Here is a 21,873-nt window from a genome sequence, read left to right as displayed (position 1 = left end):
GTTTGTTTTCCTTTCCTGTTTCTACCAAAAAAAAAATTATTCATGTATTTTCATACATGAAAATCGCCCCACCCCATGTACTGGGCCTTAGCAGGCTCAGTTGGGCTTCCATCAATTAATTAACATCCGTTTCTCTTTTGGGTTCCAAGTCTTATGTGTGACCCATTAGGTTCTTATTGCTTCTAGCCGTATGCAACTATTAAATTAATTTTCACAGAATTATATTTAATCTTTGCATAACGGAATGAGTACGCAAAATGTGATTGGCAAATCCGAAACATTCCCCCAGAGCTATAAGAAGACAGGTTGATTCTGTTGTTGACCTTTCCGTATTACTTACAGTATAATTCGATCCTTTATCAAGTACATCCTTGAACTGAATCTTATGACTATGGATAATGTCAAGTCACATATAGCGAGACGTTCGTTTTACTTGTACAGGCCGAGTCAACTCCAATTAGATAGGTTAAGTGAAATCTGTATTTCAAGTCTTAAGCTATCACCTTGCAAGGATTTAGAGTCAAGTCTTCCACAAGTGATCCATGGATGTATCTCCCATTTATCTGGAGTGATAAATGCTCAATCCAATGTATAACTATCCTGCAATTACTTCCTGTGATACCCAACGTCTGCCGTTCACACCCCAGAGTCATCTCTGTTATGGATCGTGTTACAACAGGATCAAAGCGTCACATTCCGTAATCCAGAATTACTAATTAACATTCCTTTGAGTCTGAGGATTACTTATACCTATTAATACCAATGAGATGAACAGGTGACAAGGATGAATCTACCCATCATGTTATCTAAGTCGGGTCCCCAATCCTAATTGGATCCATGTAACTGTCCAGATATCTGTATATATGAAGCTTGTGAGATCAGCTTTCTGTCTCGATAGAAGACATTGTTACATGCAAGTCTCAGCAGTGATATGTCAATCCTAAACATATTACTTGAGTTGGGGTGGTTTTAGTTTATTAGTTTATTATAAAGTTTCGTCTCACTTCATGCTTGTATGAACACTTTATAATCACTTTAAACAAACTTATGGATTTTCTTTTATTAGACTTTATTTAGTTCTTAAAAGGGATTGCCTTTATATAGTTATGAAAACATATATCTCATTAAAACAAATGATATAAAGAACACTTCATTTACATTAAGTTTGTATCCTAGAATAATTGTCTATAGGACACTAAACCCCAACACCCATTGATTCAAAATCAATTGAGTCTATAAGCCCATCTTGATGTAGCTTAAGCATGCATCTCTGGTTTATATGGCCTAAACGATAATGCCACAAGTAAGTTGAATTATCTAATCTAAGTCTTTTGGTATCAATTGTGAAGGAAGAAACTTTATCATTCAAAATATAAATCCCATTTAATGATATTCCTGAAAAATAGAAAATATTATTTCTATAAAATTCACAACCATTGTTCTTAATTGAAACATGAAAGCCACCATCAACTAGACAGCTAATAGAAATAATGTTACGAGACATCTCTGGAACATACAAACAATTCCTTAATTCTATTACAAGCCCAGAGGGCAAACTCAAAACATAATCTCCAATTGCGAGGGCAGCAACTCTTGCTCCATTTCCTACTCGCAAGTTTATGTCTCCTTTCTTTAATTCCCTAGTCTGCTTTAGTTCCTGCATATTCATACAAATATGAGATCCACACCCGGTATCTAATACCCAAGATTCAGACTACGAAATTGAGTTAATTTCAATATAGAACATACTAGAAGTTGAAGCACCGTCCTTTCCCTTCTTGAGAGAAGCTAGGTACTCCTTGCAATTTCTCCTCCTATGCCCATCTTTACCACATAAGTGGCATTCCCCTTTGGGCTTCTTGACTTGCATCCCCTTCGTTTCGGTGGGCGTGGCCCCCTTGCCATTTTTAAGATAGTTAGGATTGGGAGGATTCCCTTTCCTCTTCTTTGATAACTCAGTAGCAAGGGCCAGTATTTCCTTGTTTTCTTTTATATTGGGCTCGACCGTCTCGAGCATATTCGCAAGCTCTTCAAGAGAGGTTTGCAAGCCATTCACTTGCTAGTGTTGGTCCCGTGTGATTAGTTCCAAGGGGGGGGGGGGGTTAGGAAATAATGTAACTTTTTCGCTAATTAATCTTGCTGACTTAATAATTTTAGTGAGTTTATTAACTCAGCTTTGGTCAGCTTGGCTGATCTTAGTGTAAGACAACTTTAGTCAGATGTTGACTAAGACTGTTTCACTTGCGAGTTGGGAATTGACACTTTTGTGGTCAGCTTCCAACTCAGCACTCTAATTTACTCAGTGTCAGCTTTAAACAGTTTATGTGCAGAGTAAATGTAACAAACAACACATGCATATATATATATATATATTGAGAGAGTTAGAAGTTACTCAGCATGACTTATCCTGGTTCGGCCTCTTCGCCTACGTCCAGTCCCCAGACTCCTCTGGGATTTTAGAATCCAATACTGAGCTCTTTAAGGGTAGAGCACAAACCGGTTACAAGGCAGTTGAATATGCAAGAGTACCTTCCTCTATTCGTCTACTCAACTCCTACTAAGTGCTACAACCCAGCACCTAGATTTCTCTACCACTGAGTATTTACAACCAAATACTCAGCACAACACTCTCAATTCACGATTGATACAATTTGCTCTTTTTCAGATAAAGAACACTTTAGATGATTACAAAACAATCAATCTAGTATTTACACAGGAATAGAAAGTTGGTGTAAGATTTCTTTCTTGTTTTTGAGTGCTTTGAGCTTGTATTTTTCTCTCTTGTATATTCTGTAATCCCGCGATGATCCAAGAGGATTGCTTGTCCTTTTATAGCTGCATTTTAAGGATCAAATGATTTGAATTTGATTTGTCCGTTGAATCCAAAACGGCTCTTTTGGGGGACAACCTTCTGGTCAGCTTCAGATGTGCAGGCCAATCTTATTTTCTGATTTCTTCAGATGTCAGGCTTGTCTTCTTCCTATAGGCTTTGTCTTCTTGTGGCAGTTTGTCTTATAGCAACGAACAGTTGACCCATGCATCTCGGAATTTGGCTTTTGCGTAATTCCAAGGCTTCAATTATTGGTGTAGACAGTTGTCGGATTTGTCTTTTAGCTAATGGATCATTCATGCTGTCCTGAATATCACTCAGCTTCACTTCGCTAGTCATTGTCTTTGATTGTCACCAATTCTCATACTGAGTTCTTTTTCACTCAGCTTCCATGGTCAGCTTCGTTCTGCAGGATCTAGTTCTGAAGCATACTTCTTTTATTCTGAGTTTCGTTCCACTCAGCTTCTTTGATCAGCTTCATTCTTAAGCTGTTGTTTTGAAGATGACTTATCTTCTTTTGTGCTGAGTTGCTCTTCACTCAGCTTGTGTTGTGTTCTCATGCTGACTTTGTCTTGTCTTAATTTTTATTTCCTCTTGCATTTATGTTTATACTCAATATTGAACAAACGGATTAGTACAATTAAATCAAGGCACTTAAATTTAATTGTCTCTTAATCATGGATTAAACTTAAATGATTTTGTCAAATCCAAATCTTGTGGAAAGGTGTTTCAATAGGTAGTTCATGATGAACTGTGAATAATTCTCGGGGAGGGATTGAAGAAGTAAGTCTACACTTAGTTCATGATCCATCACATCTCCAATACTAGAAAACTTGGTAATAAGGCCAATCATCTTGACATAGTGTGTCATAACAGACTTGCCCTCCTGCATCTATATAGCTGCTTCGTTATCTCGTAGCGCTCGCACCGAATTTGATTCCCAAACAATTCTTTCAGGTGCGCGACCATGGAATAGGCATCCATCTCCTCATGTTGCCTTTTCAATTCCAGTGGCATAGATGTAAGTATGATGCATCCCGCGTGATCATCATCAGCCTTATGCTTCAAGTAAGCTTTGATCTTTTCGATGGGTGCATTAAAAGTCGGGGTAGAGGGTATCGGTGTATCAAGTAAATACCCTATCTTATCGAACTTCAAAACGATTTTGAGGTTGCGATACCAGTCAGTGAAGTTTGAACCATTCAACTTGTTATCGGTAAAAATGTTTTGCAGATTGGTTTTAGACATGATTATTTTAGAGTACGATTTGATAAAATTAACCTGAGAGTGAGAAAAGGTGACATATGTTATTCATTTGTTTAATTCACTTACAATTTAAATACGTTGGACTTTTATGTTTTAAATTGCTCCCACTATTTTACCAAATTAATAACCCTCTACATTAATTCGAAGGATATTCACAATTCCTTTAGTTAGCTAGAATCCTAACTCCTGAAATTTCACCTTGAGTTTACTCAACAAGCTAGTTTCATTCATTAGGTAGATTCATGTAATCAATCACATCAAAACATGTGATTTCTAGGTTGTTGGGTTACTAACCACATTAGTAACTGATATGTGTCGTCTATAAATCCCAACCATATTGCCCATTAGGTTAGAACAACATGAGTTTACTCATCCAATTATTCTATCCTAATTTAAGCATTACCCCATATTCGTGAAAAATAATTTTTCGATAATTCAGGTGTTACCATAAGACCGCGAGCTTGAGTTTACTCAACAACCCAAAGGCCCCCAGTACTGCCGGCTGAATTATAATATTAGGGAGGGGCAACCAATTTTAATAACTTGCTTATTGACTTAACTTTTGATTAGTAAGGAATTTTATTTAAGTCTCATAATCTAACCTAGTCTTGATTTGCTTTAGCACATATCAAACATTCATACATTCAACATTGACAATTATGGACATATCTCTAAGTTTATTCCGTTGAGCCAGAAACGGAATAAAGGGTCACCCTAGGGAAATACTAACTATTACATATTTCTCTTTGGGTCCTCCGTCTTCTCCTTGGCGCCTTGAATTACAACAATATTTTATTTCTAAGAAACTTCAATTTAGTTGAAGGGGTTTGGATGAGAGGAGAAATACAATAGAGAGTAAGAGAAGGCAGGACACGCAGGTCCTATTTAAATACCAAAAGACTAAATAACAATTATAGAGGGTCTAATATGTCCATAACGCCAAACATGCACAGACTCAATTAAACTAAATTTAATTGGTTGATTACATAAACTATTTATGTAATATTTGAGTTAATCAAATTAACAACTTAAATTAATTTTCATCCAATTTTAATTATGCATATCCTAATTAATTCGTATAATTCATTTAATGCTTTGAATTGCTTATATCAAATATTTAGGTAAAACAAACTTTTAAATAAATTGATTTTGATAATCAAAACAAATTATTATATTCTGAAACATATATGTATATATATTTAAAACCGGTCTTTTAAAACACCTTTTTAAAAAACGGTACCATCGATTGGGCCAGACCGATTTAATCGGCCTGACCCTATGGTATAGCTGCTGCCGTAGGGCAGCAGCTAGCAGCCATGCGCTGCTGCCTCAGCGGCAGCAGCGTCCGCCGTTACTGGTTGCTGCCGCAAGGCAGCAACCAGTCGCAATAGCAGTCGGGGTCGCCGCCTCGCGGCAGCGACCCCGAACAGCTATTGATATTTATTATTATTATTATTATATATATATATATATATATATATATATATATAATTGTTCTAAAACAGTTTCAAAATAATTTTCAGAATATTAAAACAGTTTTATCTTTTAGATTTAATAAAACATAACGTTTTAATTATCTAACTATAAAACCTTTAGGTTTTGTTTAAACGATTATCAACCGAAATAATCAGGAACTATGCATAATCAGTTTTAATTAACAAGTAATCAAAACTTATTTATCGTTAGATTAATTGAACTAACCGATTAATTAATTTGTCCTAACAATAAATCTATTCAATCTGATTGAATAACCCTTTTATTTACATATATGAAATAACAGATTAACATAGGCTCTGATACCAATGTAGCAAAATAGACAAGGCTAGGCATAGCGGAATAATAAAATTTTATCTATTTTATCTATTTCCCTTTTCCAAGATCTGTTAATTGTTATTTCATATAAAGAGGGATAGAAAGTAATACCTTTATCGAAGAACTATCTACTGTTGCAAACGAAGTGCCCACAACTTGTTATTATCAACTCGTGAACCACGAACGTTTGATTCAACACAAAAACTAAACTAATCAGTAATTAACCTTTAATAAATAGCAATCGCAATGATTGCCTCTAACAGAAATCGATACGAGATCAAAGAGAAAGTAAGAAATAAAGTAAATTAGCCGAGACGACAACGGAACAATTCCTTCTCCTCTTGTTTCTTATGTTGGCCGAAATACTGAGGCTAGGGGTCTATTTATAGACTTCCGAAACCCTAATCCCAGTTGTGCTAGGAATTTAATTAATTGGAATCTTATTCTAAATAGGATTCCTAATTAGATAATTAAATAAACACTTTAATATTATCTAAACAATAACTAATTATATTTAGATAATTATTATTAATCAAATTAATAATTAATTAATATTAGGGATAATTAATTAGAGTTTTAATTGCATAAAACATCCAATTAATATTATCAGATAATTCTTTAGTTTAATTCATAATCATAATCTAATTATAATTATTAAACTAAATTAATATCCCTAACTAATATGTAAATTTCGGCCCATGTGTCTATGTCCCGCTAATTACGTTTTCGTCCTCCGATTCCAAGTCCCATATGCGACCCATTAGGTTCTTTATTTCCACTAGCCGTATATTTCCTTTGAAATTATTCATCACGATTAATTCCAACATATATATAACGGAATACCGTCGCGAGCTGTTACTAGCAGAACCTATGATATTCCCCCAGAGCAATTAAGAAGTCAGGTTGATAACTGACGTTAACCTTTCTGTATTAGGTACAGATATAATACGATCCTTCATCAACTATATCCTGTCGGTCAATTCTTTATAACCATGGAATGTGTCAAGGTTACATATAACGAAGAGTCCGGTTTCATTTGTACATGTTGAATTCACTCTGAAAAGATAAGTTAAGTGAAATGTTCATTTCTACTCTTAACTGTATCACCTTGCAAGGATTTCAGTCAATTCACCACAAGCGGCCATTTGGATATATCTCCCACTTACCCGGATTAGGGATGGCAACGGGTAGGGTACCCGCGGGTAATGCCATTCCCAAACCCTTACCCTTTTATTTTTTAATTACCTGTACCCGTCCCATTACCCTAACGGGTATACTTTTTGCATCTCATACCCTTCCCATTTAATTCGCGGGTACCCGCGGGTACCCTTACCCGTTAAGAATCAATAAAAAAAATAAATATTACAAATTTAACAAACTATAAATTTAATAAATCATCAATCTAAAAATTGAATAAATTGAACCTTACTTAATAAGAATAAAAGAGTTTAGTGGTATCACTCAATTGTTGAAAAATAAATGGTTGGGGTTTAAATTTCATGTCTTATATCTAAAAAAACAATGATATTTATTAATAAAAATTTTTTTTATGACGGGTACCGGGTACCCTAGGGGGTATTCCCATACCCGTCCCATTACCCTAACGGGTAATGATTTTGATCTTATACCCGTCCCATACCCTTTTATACAGGGTACGGGTAGTCCCATTAGGGTCGGATAGTGCTGGGTACCCGCGGGTACACTACCCGTTGCCATCCCTAACCCGGATTGACGAATGCTCAATCTGACATTAACTGTTCTACAATTACTTTGTGTGATACCCAACCCTGCTCTCACATACCCTAGGCTCTCACCTATTGGATCGTGCTCGCACAGAATCAAAGTATCAAACTCCATAATCCAGAATCACTAATTAACGAATGTTTGAGTCTGAGGATTAGTTATACCTACTAATACCAATGAGATGAACAGTTGACACATTAGATAAATCAATCCATTCTGTTATCTCAAGTCGGGTCCCAATCCTAATGAACTCCTTCACCGAATCCATGTAACTGTCTAGATATCCGAATATCTAAAGCTTGTGAGATCAGCTTTCTGTCTCGACAGAAAACACTGTTACATGCAAGTCTCAACAGTAATATGCCAACCCCTATAACATATCACTTGACTTGGGTTTACTTTAAGTTTATTGGTCTATTATAAAGTACAGTCTCACTTCATGCTTGTATGAACACTTTATAACTACTTAAATAAACTTAGGGTTACTTTCTTTATGAAAAATTCTTGCCTTTATATATAGTCTCATTTTAATGCTATATATCTGATTAATCAAATGATCAAATAAACAATTTATTCATTAATATTAATATCCTAAAACAATTGTCTTTAGGACACTAAACTCCAACAATATTTGCCCATGTGTTTTCACATTGAAATAAATTTGCTCCTATATCAAATAAACATACAAATGTATCCTAAAACGTTTCAATTTACAGCAAAAATACTCTAATCTAAACGATATGCTTATTTGACATAACATCATTAGTCTAGTCATCACATAAGTAATACAACACCAATTAACAAATTACACATCATTAAAATTAATTTTAAACCCTAATAAAAATTATAACACATGGCATAGGAATATAAAATGAAAAAAAACCCTAAAATTAGAACACATCTCAGATTCCAACCAATTTCTTTCCCTTTTTCTTATTAAAATTCACTACACTAGGGATCATGTTGAGCAAGGGTGAGGAACAACGAAGAGCGACAATAATTTCTTCTCTAGAACGGCGTAAAACGAAGAAATAGGTGTCAGTGGTGATGTCTTTAATTGTTTATTGCTTTGAGTTTTTTACTTCTATCTATATGGTTAGTAATTTCAGTGTTGTTGTTGTTTCAATCTGTTGGTTTAGCTCTTAGAAAAGTTTCCCAGTGCAATAGTTCTTGGATTGATAACTAGTCCATGGATAGTAATTGCTTATTAGATTCACACAATTGATTTATGACACTGCCCAAAAGAATTTGGTGAACTAATTGTAGAAACACATAGCAAAATGACTATTAATGAAATCTAGTGGTATTTTGTTGTGCATGAAAGCTTAAATAAATATAAATGCTCTTTATTTGCATTATGAAATGAGTTTCCTATACCAAGTTTGCATGATGCATTACACTAATATCAAAGGATGTCAAAGGTGCCCTTAAAGGTCCAAGTGGGATAAAGTACTGACCTTGAATTCTCTTATTTTTTGTTTTATTGTTTACATTGTACATTAGTATTTGTTTTACATTAATCATGTATCCACTTTGATTACTAAATTGCCAGCCCTCCATTTTGCAGCATTTCTAGGAAGATATGAAAATGGAGCGAAGTAAAACTTATAGAAGATGTAAATTTTTTTCTAGATGCTGCGAATATTAATAATCAATCTTATACTTGTTACAGTGAAACCTCAATTAAATAATAATTTTTTATAGTACTAACTTGAGTCAATATGATAAAATAACAACTTCGCTAAATGTATAAGATAATAATTTAAAAATAAAAATCCTATAGACCTACTGAAAATATAAAATAATAATTCATTAAATACGTATGTAATTACATATATAATTCATAAAATAAAACATTTCCTAAATAATTTTTATTTCAAATTTTATATTTTTCTATGTATCTATAGTCAATTGTTTCTCATTTTCATGCGAACTCATCTAATTTCATCTTTAACTTTTTGGTATATGAAGTTAAAGTACATATGTCTATTCATAAACTCTAGGGTTAATTACATATACATATCATGTGGTATCGCCGATTTGTAGATAGGTACATGTGGTATTGTTTTTTGCAAATACAACCTTATGGTTGCAAAATTTTGCATGTTTTTAACTTTGCCAAATTTGGCCAATAACGATCTCAAAATGAAAATTTTCAAGAATTAAAATTGTTTAGTATTATATTTATTATGGAACCATATTTTAAATTTTTCAAAATCATCATTTTTGGAGTTTTCTCTCTCTAAACATTAACTTTCTTTCTTATAAAAAAACAACACCTAAATAAGCTCAAACCTAAAAAGTTGAAGAATTAAAAGTTCTTAAAATATTATTTAACTCCTGAAAATTTTCATTTCGAGGTCGTTATTGGTCAAATTTTGACAAAGTGAACCCAAATGTAAAATTTTGCAAACAACATGGTTGTGTTTGTAAAAAAAATATCACAAGTACCCATCTTCAAATCGGCGAAACCACATGACATCTATATGTAATTAACCCTGAACTCTATGTTGTGTACTTGAAACAATTCACAACACTTCATATTCTAGTGTACATGGACATGTATTCTATTTTGAATCACGCAAACCCAAGATCAATAAACTTAGATACAATGCACCATCATTAATTAATTGTTTATTTATTTTCTTTTTTTTTAGTTACCGAAAAAATATAAAGTACAAAATAAAAATTAATCTATAAATTAATAAATATTCATTTATCAATAAATTAATAACCACATATAAGATAATATTTTTTCAAGTCTGAAGGATATTCATTTATAGATGTTTTACTGTATTTTTTGGATTGTAATTGCTATCTTATTAGGTTCAGCCATTAGAACCGTAGAACCATTCGAACTGGTGATCATAATTTCTTCGAATATGTTTTGAATTCATTCGAGATGTGAGCCGAACTCATTGGAAAGGAATATGGCCCGTAAGTCCCGTTTATTAGAACTATGTTTCTATTTATTTTTGTTTTTACCTTGGAAGATCACAAAGTTACCTGATGGGGAGCTAGTTGCACCTATGAATAATATAAATACTATTATTGCTTTAACTTTACTTACGTCAATAGCCTATTTTTATGCAGGCCTTTTCCAAAAAATGATTAGGTTATTTCAGTGAATACATTCAACCAAGTCCAATTCTTTTACCCATTAACATTTTGGAAGATTTTACAAAACCTTTATCACTTACTTTCGACTTTTCAGAAATATTAGTGGATGAATTAGTAGTTGTTGTTCCTATACCTGTTATGTTCCTTGGATTATTTACAAGTGGTATTCAAACTCTTATTTTGCAACTTTAGTTGCTATATAGATGAATCCATGGAGAGGCATCATTAACTAATTTTGTTTTGAAATAGCCTTTTTCATCTTAGTCTAAGGGATTCTATATCTTGTTCAAGATAATATACTAATATACACATAAATAGAAAAAGGGTTTATAACAATATAAAGGAGTAGTAAAATAAAAGAGGAGGAAAGAGATCTAAACGATCTTTTTCCTAGAATTCGTTTGAATCATTTATACCTTCTTCCAATCACTTTTTTATTGGCTTGATGGATGTCGAATGCATGAGGAAAATGTCAGCCAAAATCTAGGAAAATTTTCTACATACTTCCTGTTTGTTTGGGAGAAAATATTCAGCAGAAAAATATTTTTCTAATTTTCCGGTATTTGTTTGGGTAGAAAAATAAGTCAAAAGAAAATAAGTGGTAAGTCAATGGAAAATGAAGGAAGAAACAAGGGAAAATGTTTTACCATTTTCAAAAGGGTAAAACATTTTCCCCAAAACATACGCGTTTAGAGAAAAATGGAGAAAACGTTAAAAAATATAAAAATACAAAAATATGAAACACAAAAAATATGAAAAAGTGAACAAACGTGAAAAACACAAAAACGAAAAAAAAGTAAACACTTGAAAAAGCACAAAACATGAACAACACGAAAAAGTGAGAAAACACATATTATACAAAAATATGAAAAAATACGAAAAATGCGAAAACGAAAAAAATGCTAGAACACAAAAACGTGACAATAAGTGAAAAACACAATAAATATGAAAAGAGAAAAAATGCAAACAAAACACGAAAACGTGAAAAATACGAAAAACATGAAAAAAACGTAAATAACACGAAAAAGTAACAAAACGCAAAAAAAAACGTGAAAAATGGAAAAACCGAAAAACCAAACGTGAAAAAATGCAAAAAAAAAAAACACAATAACGTTAATAACACGAGAAAACATACAAAAAATGCCAAAAATGTGAAAAAAAAACGTTTTTCGTATTTTTAACATTAATTTTTTTCACATTTTCGTGTTTTTCCATGTTTACATGTTTTTAATATTTTTTTACTTTTCGTGATTTTCGCATTTTTTCACTTTTTGTGTTTTTAACAAATTTTCACGTTTTTTTGTGTTGTTTCACGTTTTTAGTGGTTGAAAAATATTTTCTAGTGTTGTTGCCAAACATAGGAAAATATTTTATTTTCCTGCACAATATTTTCTTTGCATAAAATTTTCCAGAACACAATATTTTCCCCCAAACAAACGGGACCTTATACAGTAATACATTCACCCAGCCATAAAATGCGTATTACTATAACAGATGATTGGAGTCGAAAATTAAATATGTGCTAAGTGACATCAATTGTAGAATTTCTCAGAATCTACACGCAATTTATTAGTGGCAAAAGCAATAAAAAGAATGCATTTTCAATAGATTGCATGGCCAATAATATGAAGCAATAGGACAAGACATAATCATGTTTTGTATACTTGGTGAGAGTAGTTTTAACTATGAAACACCCGTTCGGATGCAGACACGGATATGGATACAACAAACGACATTTTCAAAAAAATATGAGATACCGCGGGACAACAAATTTCTATATATATATATATATATAACATTTAAATTTATATTACAATTATTTCTACATAAGTATAATCTACATAATTACGCAATTATTTCTACATAACCCAATTATTTCTTCAAAACCCACTAAGCATGGCCCAAGGAAGAATTGCACTAGAGGATAATTGGGAAGAAAATAGGAGAGAGATTACTACGGATTGCAACTAGGAGGAATCGCACCAGATATGAAGAGCAGGAGGAAGAGACTGCGAATTGCACAGAGGAAGAGAAGAGAAGAAATCAAACCAGGAGGAAGAGACTGCGCACAGAGCAAGAAGATGAAGGAACCGCACAGAGGAAGAAGAGGATTCGCGATTCAGACAAAGAGGAAATTAGGTTTGTGCTCATGCAGTGTCCAGCTGTGTCCTTGCGTGAAACTCTGGGGACACGGTTTTGCCATGTCAGGTGCGAATCCATTCATGTCCCCAGCGTGTCACCATGTCCGGCGAGTCCGACACTGCCACTCCAACTGCCCGGAAGAGTCGGTGCTTCATAGAGTTTTAATTATCTCATCCATTATTGTGGAGGTTGTGTAGAAACATAACACATAGTGTTTCTGCTTTTTACCACATTCTTCATTTCATTAACTCACACAAGTATTTATCTCTACCACCTTACGTATTAAATATAGGCAACATTATTACCAAACAAGTCATATAGTAGCTATGAAGCATGGACACGGGTGCGGATACGACAAACGACATTTTTAGAAAATATGAGACACGGGTGCGGCGGAGACACGACAAATTTTATATATATATATATATATATATATATATATATATATATATATATATATATATAAAACTTACTAAATCACAAATAAGTCATTCTCTAATCCATAAAAAAAAGAAATCGGTATCCTAAAAAAGAAATTGAAAGAGAAGAATACAATTGGGTTACGTACTAATGAGGATCTTTATACTGGAGCTCTTTTCTTTTCAATAACCGCAGCTACCGAATCCCTTGTTATCGGTAGGGCTACTAATTAGGTTCATACCAGGTGAAGAGAAAGCAAGAGAGCCGACATTTCAACCATTGCATTGAAAGAAAACAAAAGAAAAGAAAGGAACTGTAGGGCTTGGCTTAGGGAAGCTTCAATCTCTTAGAGCAGATGCGGCCACTGTAGATGATCCAAATTGAGACTCCTTTCTCTATGAAGCTGTCGGAAGCAAAAGAAACAAGAGAAGAAATCAGAATCAAAAGAAACTGGAGGAGTAGAAGGAATCGATTTCAAAAGAAACTGGAGGGAGAAGGAATCGATTTCAAAAGGAATCGCAATTGCAGATGATGAAGACAAAGCAAATCGACAATCGCAGGAGAGAAGAAGACCTAAATCGCATCGCAGATCGCGTATTAGCAGTAAGTAAAAATTCGCCGTGTCCCAACCGTGTCGCCAAGTCCAGCGAGTCCGACTCGGCCACGGCGACCCCGGGAAAGTGTCCGTGCTTCATAATATAGTAGCTATGGAGAGAGAGAAGAGAACCTGAAACAAGGAGAAGAGAGCAGAGACGGGTGTCTTCATCTTCAACCTGCATGCATGAACAAAAGAATAAATTGTACCTTTGATCCTCAAGTCGCTTCTGTTGAGCATATATTCTTTTCTTTCTTTCGGAATTTTTTCCTTTGTCGTGTTGGTTTTCATCTAAACACAAATTTAACCACTGCTACATGGTTGTCCGTTAGACTGCTATCCAAGATTTGCCACCTCCAAAAGCTTCAGGCATTATTCAAATTAACAAACTAAGATTGACACCTCTAAGCATGCACTCTCAGATGTAGATGGTGAGATGTCAAGGACAGAACTACCTCTTAACCATTAACAAGTGATTTTCGCTAAACATAAATAGATGGAGACGCTGTTCCTATAAGAAGTGATTTCGATAGAGAAGTGAATAGAGACAGAACTACCTCTTAACCACCCAGTGGAGTGAATAGAAACAGAACTACCTCTCAACCACCCGGTGGAGTGAGAGGTGGTTCCGACAGCCTGAGGATACACTGATACGAGCCACACTCTATGATAACAAATCATAGATTCACTTAAACCAAGTCATTCATGTAATAGAAAACTTGAAATTCCCTACAAATATAAATATCTTAATAGAGAAACATCCTAACATCCAGAATTCTCAAAATTAGCTCTTCAAAACTTCAAAGTTCTCAACGAGAGTGTAACATATGAATAAGCTAACAAATGTGACAAAAAGTTTGAAACACAAATAGAACATGAACATATCTAAATTCTATAAGCCTAATAACCGCCTTTGAGATCATTAACAACATCATATGGAATGGGAGTAACAGTTTCCAAAGTCGCACCCTCCACCATGAAACCGGGTTTAGGACCTTCTGGCTTCCTCTTGGTGCTGATCACTTCACCCTTGGCTTTTGCCTCGGCCTTCAGCTCATCATTCTTCTTCTTCCTCAAACGGAATTCCTCCGAGCACCTAGAAGGCTGCAAATGCTCTATCCGCACATGAATCCTCTTCTTAAGCACCTTATTACGAACCTGTAAATGGAAATACATGGCTAATTACAGATAAGCAACAACTAGCATACATAATAATTAAGGTAAAACAGAGCATCTCTTAAGCAACAAAGAGTAACTAATACAATTCATATGATTAAGATGGATGCTACAATTCCACATGTAAATCAATTGACTTGATCTGTAACAACAAATATTAACAATGGCAATTAACTTAGTGCTGTTGGCTATGCAAGCCAATGACAAAACACGTATGTAAGGAAACGATCATTGGGAAACGTAACTTCTACAACATAGCCTTCAAATGGAAATGGATACAAACACAAACGCTGCTAAAGAGGAGTATCCAGGCAAGGCAACATAGCAAAACAAAAGAAATACATCAGACATGTGGAACAGGAAATCAGATCAGTGGCTAATTAATTCAACAACGAAATATCACAAGCTATAACAAAGTGCTTCAATGAAAACCGGGTTTCCCATCAAATACATAAACTGCCTCAAAAATTAGAAAATAAGAGAAACTTCAGGGTCATTGCAAGGGCTGTGAATTTCTTCCACGACAACACAATTTACAGATTCATAGGGACAATTCGACTTTAGACACAAATATTGTATATATTCAATGTAGATAAATCACATAACAAAACTGCAAGACACGCCTCAACACAGTTTAACACCCCAAATCATTGCCATAACATGTTTTCTACTATTATTTCAACCATATTAAATCAAACCGGATAATAACCTCACCGACAATCATCAAACAAACAACAAACAATAAGAAAATAACCAATAAGGATACTTCAATCCAAAACAAATCAAATAGATTCATAAGCATAGACAATACAAGGACTTATCAATACACGTCATCAATTCCAGATATCAAGAAACACAAAACAATCAGTTTCAAGTCCTCATCAGGGAAAAAGAAAAGCAACATAAGCATAAAACAAAATGAAGAATGTTCATATTATTTTTTACCGCTTTGTTAATTTCGACACCGACGGCTCGCTTGGTGACATTCCAGACACGACCAGTGCGGCCATGGTAGAACTTATGAGGCATACCCTTGTGGATGGCGCCGTTAACTTTGACATCAACATAGTCGCCGATCTTGTATGTTCTGAGATAGGTGGTCAAAGGGATATAACCCTTCTTCCTGAAAGCTCTAGCGAAGAGATCTCTGGTACGAGAGCGCAGACCGTGTCCTGCCGGCATTTTCAATTACTCTCTGCTTACTCTCTGTGGCTAACAAGAAGATGAAGACGGGAGGAATGCAAAACCCTAACCCTTATAAGGCTTTGTGATATTGAAATTAGGGTTGTTGTAGTACTATGTTTAATTTGGGCCGTTGGCCCTTCTTCCAATCCAATGATTTTTGGGCTTTTTATACAATTAAATTGGGAAATATACGCCAACTTTATTTTATTGGGAAAATTACACAGAAATTCATATTTTAAAAACCATTTACAATTATATCAGGTTATAATTTTAGATTATATCAAACTAATAAAATCAGTACTTTTAATATATTATAAGGATTAGAATTTATAAATGGAAATCTATAATATATTTTCTAAAGTTTATAATTAATGAATTGAAGTCTAGATTTTTTAAATTATGGTATAAAATTATAATATATAGAGAATAATGACATATTAAGAATTAAGTTTGGTAATACGACTTAATTGTAATGTTATACTTAATTATGATATTCATGTATTTGATCCTATTTTATTTTTATGAAATCTACACCAGTGTTTAAGTTTAAAGGCTATCTACAATTCCATTATAAAAGTTTACAATAAATGCAATTAATATTTAAAAAATTTATTTAAACTGTAATTAAACCGCCCCACCATCAAAGCTAGGGGTAAAGGGGTATTTTCACACAAGCATGAGTTTCTAAGTAGGTAAGTTTTACTTTCTCTCTCTTCATTATGACATATCATTATTCTCTCACTCGGATTAGATACAAACTTTATCAACGGAGTGTACCTGTAATGGCCCACTTCATCACAGGTCAATAGACAGTTCGAATCATATTAAACCTTTGGTGTGGTGAGCATGGATCCTACTCTACAACCTTTAGATTTTGGATTTCTAGGTCAAAATATTTTTTTCCGCAACATGAATGGAAAATGTCTAAAGTTGAAAAGGACATAGAGGACTCGAAAGAAAATCCTAATTCCCATATAGGAAGGGAATAGAGAATCCCACATCATGACGAGCACGAAGTCAAAGCCTGAAACCTTGAGAACAATGCAACTGGCAAACAGATGCAACTTGAAATTTCACCTTAGATGTTAATGTGGTGCTTCTTGCCACGTTATAGAAGTTGCAATAGACTCAAGCTAAAATGGTTAAAACTCAGCTACAATTACAATAGGAAAGTCAATAGTTATGGGATTATTTAATCAAATATATACGACCTCCTTCAGAGCATGATAAAATGGGAATAAAAGATAAGTCTAAAAACTCATGTTTACAGTGCCACCAGTGACACCTAGCATCATAAACAAGATTGTCACAGTAGAAAATGCAATGAAATCATATATCACATTACTCCTCGTGATGATGTTGTAAAAGCTTCTACTAGGGAATCTTAGGAGGTTCTTATCCAATGTTTCCTAGATAAGAGAGTGTTCGATGGAATGGTAGGTTATCAAATACCTTTCCACACTCCTTATTTTTTTTATAGTGAATCATTGGTACTCCTTTTCCACAACATTGGATAACTCCTCTCATACCCCACTATCCATGTATGGAAGACCCAAATGAAGATTAATGTCATTTAATTAATATATAATTAGATAGCATAAAAAATCAAATACCTCGAGAAAGATATCTATACAAAAACGGTGGAGATAAGTCTTTTGCATTCCATCAATAAGTTGTCTAGCACGACTTGGAATGATATGTTCCATAATAGGTACCTGTATATTTCGTGTTTGACAAAATTTAGTGACTTCTTTCAACAACTTTTTCCAACCATCTCAACGGACCGTCCTCCAATCCTATTTCCAAGAACGTTAGGCTCTCGTTGATCGGCCGATTCCTAACAGCCCAAGTGTTAATGGTGGTGCTATGAAGGCTAGGATGGCTTCTTTGTGGATGTCGAGCAGAGGTGTGGCAATTTCTGACTTAACAGCTAACATGTATGTTTTTTAATTCTTCCATGAGATTGATAGAGCCCGTGTGGTGGCTGAAGGCCCGTGGTCCTTTGATAACCATTTGTTAGTCCTAGCTCATTGGAAGGATGAACCTTCACCGGAAATGGTCCAATTGGATGAAGTAGATTTTTGGGTCCAATTTTATGATCTCCCCATAAGTTCTATGTCTGAAGGGGTGGGAAGGCAGATTGGGGATTTCATTGGTAGATATGTTGATTATGACATTAATAATAATGTGGGAATGAGAAGATCCTTTATGAGATTGGGGGTTTCAATTAATGTGAGGAAACCGTTGAAGAGGGTAAAGAAGATTAGAAAGGGGAAGGAGAACCCGGCTTATATTTCCTTTAAATATGGGCGGTTGGGAAACTTCTATTACATATGCGGCTTACTTAGGCATACCGATAAGTACTGTGAAGAACACTTCACTTTTAAACCTGAGGAAATTAAAAGGGGATGGGGTGATTGGTTGAAGGCTCCGGTGATGAGATTAGGGGAGGGGATTAACATGGAGTGGTTGTGTGAGCCAGGGGGAAGGTATGAGGTATGGCTATAGGAGGTCGGATTACTGGAGAGGGGTTTAGTATTATGGACAGAAGTGGTGTAGGTAAGGAGAACCAGTCAGTGGGATATGGAGGGAGCAACGTGAAGGAAAATAGGGAAACGTTTGGCAGTGGAAATATAATTTTTTTAACCTATTTCCTTTAAACCAACATCCGTTAATCGTTATTTCATATAAAGAGGGATAGAAGGAAATACCTTTTGAAGTACTATCTGTTGAAACACCTTTCCATATGATTTTGATTTGACAAGATTACTTAAGTTAATCCATGATTAAGAGGCAATTAAATTTAAGTGCTTTGATTTAATTGTACTAATGTGTTTGCTCAATGTTGAGTATAATTATAAGTGAACAGAAATAAAAAGTACGACAGAATGAAGTCAGCATGAGGCACAGAAGTTGAGTAGAAAAGAACTCAGCTTAATAGAAGAAAAGTCACCTTCAGAACAAACGCTTGAAGATGAAGCTGACCAAAGAAGCTGAGTGGAACACAACTCAGCTTCAAAGAAGAGAAGTCTTCCTCTAAACTAAAGCTTGCAGACGAAGCTGACTATGGAAGCTGAGTAGAATATGACTCAGTCTCGCCAGAGACAAAGAACAAAGGCAACGTCAATAAAGTCATGCTGAGTGCTCGTCAGGATAGCGCGAATGATCCGTTTACAGAAAGACAAGATCCGACAACTGTTTGCACCAATACAGAAGCTTTGGAATTATGCACGGAGACAGTTTCGAGACAGATGGGTCAACTGGCCATTGGCTAAAAGATGAAACTGGCGCTAGAAGATGAACCTGGTGGAAGAAGACAAGCCTGACGCCTGCTAATTTCAGACGATAGGATTGGCCTGCTATATCTGTATGCTGACCAGTGAATGATGCAAGGAGCCGTTTGAATTCAACGGATACTTCCAGATTCAAATGATTGCCGCATCAGGAATTCATTATAAAAGGACAAGTGCTTCACTTGGATCCTTTGCCGAAGGACAAAAAGAAAACAGCATACATACAAAACACATTCAAACAAGAAAAGAAGATCTTACACCAAATTTCTATTTCTGTGTAAAAGCTAGATTGAATTTGTATTTGTTGGTCCCTGGTAATTAGTTCCAAGGGGGGGTTAGGAACTAATATAAATTTTTCGTGTTTTAATTTGGCTGACTGGAAGTTATTTTGAGAGTTTATTAACTCAGCTTTTGGTCAGCTTGGTGAGATATGTTTCAAGACAGCTTTAGTCAGATGTTGACTAAAGTTGTTTTCTCTTGAGTTAAGAATTGACACTCTTGGAGGTCAGCTTCTAACTCAGCACCACTTATTTACTCAAGGTCAGCTTAGATAATTTATATGCTGAGTAAATATAGCAAACAACACATACAATATAAGAGAGAGTTCAGAGATTACTCAGTATCACTTATCCTGGTTCGGCCTCTCTGCCTACGTCCAGTCCCCAGAGTCCTCTGGGCTTTTTGAATCCAATACTGAGCTCTTTAACGGTAGAGCACAAACCAATTACAAGGCAGTTGAATATGCATGAGTACCTTCCTCTATTCGTCTACTCAACTCCTACTAAGTGCTACAACCCAGCACCTAGATTTCTCTACCACTGAATGCTTATAACCAAACACTCAGCTTAACACTCTCAATATTCCTATTGATCACAGACTTGTTCTTTTTATGCTAAAGAACACTTTAGATGATTATACAACAATCAATCTAGCATTTACACAGAGAATAGAAAAGTGGGTGTAAGATCTGTTTGTATTTGAGTGCTTTCAAGATTTTCTTTCTTTGTAATTTTCTCTTGATACTTCAGTGTCTTGTTATCCAAGGTTCTTCATTGTCCTTTTATAGAAGGAAATCGCAGATTTGGATCCTTTGAGTTGTTGTTACCGTTTACACCAAAACGGCTCTTTTGGGGAACAATTTCTGGCCAGCTTCAGACTGCTCCGCCATTCCCTTTCTCTGTTTTCTTCAGGCGTCAGATTTGTCTTCTTGCGTCTGGCTTGTCTGTTTGTGCCAGTTGTCTTTTACCAATAATCCAATGACCCATGACTCTTGGAATTAGTCTTTTATGTGTCTTCGAGGTTCTAATTATTGGTGCAGAAGATTTGCAGACTTTGTCCTTTAGTGAACGGATCCTTCATGCTGTCCTGACAGTCATTCAGTTTTCTTCGTAATCTTCGGATGTTCAACTTCTAAGTTGAGTTCATTCTTGGTCAGCTCCGCTCTGTGTAACCGCTTCTGAAGAAATCTTTAACTTTAGTCAGCTTCGTTTTGCTTCTAAGTTCTACTCCACTCCGCTTACATTCTGTCATGCTGAGTTCCGTTCTACTCAGCTTGTACTGACTTTTGTCCTGTCTTTACCTTATATATATTTTTGCACTCAATATTGAACAAACACATTAGTACAATTAAATCAAAGCATTTAAATTTAATTGCCTCTTAATCATGGATGATTTTGTCAAATCAAAATCTTGTGGAAAGGTGTTTCAACAAACTCCCCCATTTTGATGTTGGCAAAATACATAATTACGGAACTCAGTTATAAGTTGCCCCATGATTGATTTTTGAAATGACTCCCCCGTAAGGGTTGCACGTATTGTCTTAACTTAATTCTAAACCTTCCAATGTTTAATTAGTTTTAAGACATTTGTGTATGCTGACTTAGTTTTAGATTTGAGCTTGTTTGGATTTAAGTCAGTTTTTCAAAAATATTAGAAGTATGTTGTCTCTCAGTTTATTTCATAAGTTGGTGTTAATGCATACTGAGTGTATTTAACTTCTTGATTTGTTTGTTCAAATTTTATTAGTCAGATCAGGAAGAAAACTAATACTTGTTATATATTGACCTTAAAAAAACATACATTCAAAGACAGGATATAAAGCTAAGTCTTAGACATTGACTAAGCTAGTTCTAGACATTGACTAAGCTAGTTCTACTTCTTCTTTTTCTGAGCCGAGTGATCAGCTTGAGCAATTCCTTTGCCTTTCTCTTTCTCTTTGCTTCCAGAAGCATTACCAGCAGGCTGAGGCTGAGTTCCTCCTTGACTTGTCTCCCCCGTTTTGCCATCATCGG

At 34.8% G+C, this 21,873-nt stretch overlaps 1 protein-coding gene across 1 annotated transcript; it reads right to left on the bottom strand.

The window, feature by feature from the left end:
- Positions 1–14,636: 14,636 nt before the first annotated feature.
- LOC136209711 (large ribosomal subunit protein eL21z/eL21y) lies at positions 14,637–16,348 on the bottom strand. Its single transcript, XM_066001282.1, has 2 exons — positions 16,050–16,348; positions 14,637–15,086 (listed from the first exon to the last, which is right to left on the bottom strand). The coding sequence occupies exons 1-2, from the start codon at positions 16,284–16,286 to the stop codon at positions 14,829–14,831; spliced, it is 495 nt and encodes a 164-aa protein (XP_065857354.1). The 5' UTR covers positions 16,287–16,348; the 3' UTR covers positions 14,637–14,828.
- Positions 16,349–21,873: the final 5,525 nt, after the last annotated feature.

The sequence above is a fragment of the Euphorbia lathyris genome, chromosome 10 (assembly GCF_963576675.1).
Source record: "Euphorbia lathyris chromosome 10, ddEupLath1.1, whole genome shotgun sequence".
Taxonomy (NCBI): domain Eukaryota; kingdom Viridiplantae; phylum Streptophyta; class Magnoliopsida; order Malpighiales; family Euphorbiaceae; genus Euphorbia; species Euphorbia lathyris.
Note: the sequence above shows the minus strand (reverse complement) of the source record. Positions and strands in the feature narration are given on the sequence as shown.

Bases quoted from the DNA above. Each gene is read 5' to 3' on its own strand.
- LOC136209711 (XM_066001282.1), bottom strand. From the start codon at position 16,286: ATGCCGGCAGGACACGGTCTGCGCTCTCGTACCAGAGATCTCTTCGCT. The intron at 15,087-16,049 runs GTAAAAAATAAT...TTCCATTTACAG, and splicing joins GTGTCGAAATTAACAAAGCG to GTTCGTAATAAGGTGCTTAA.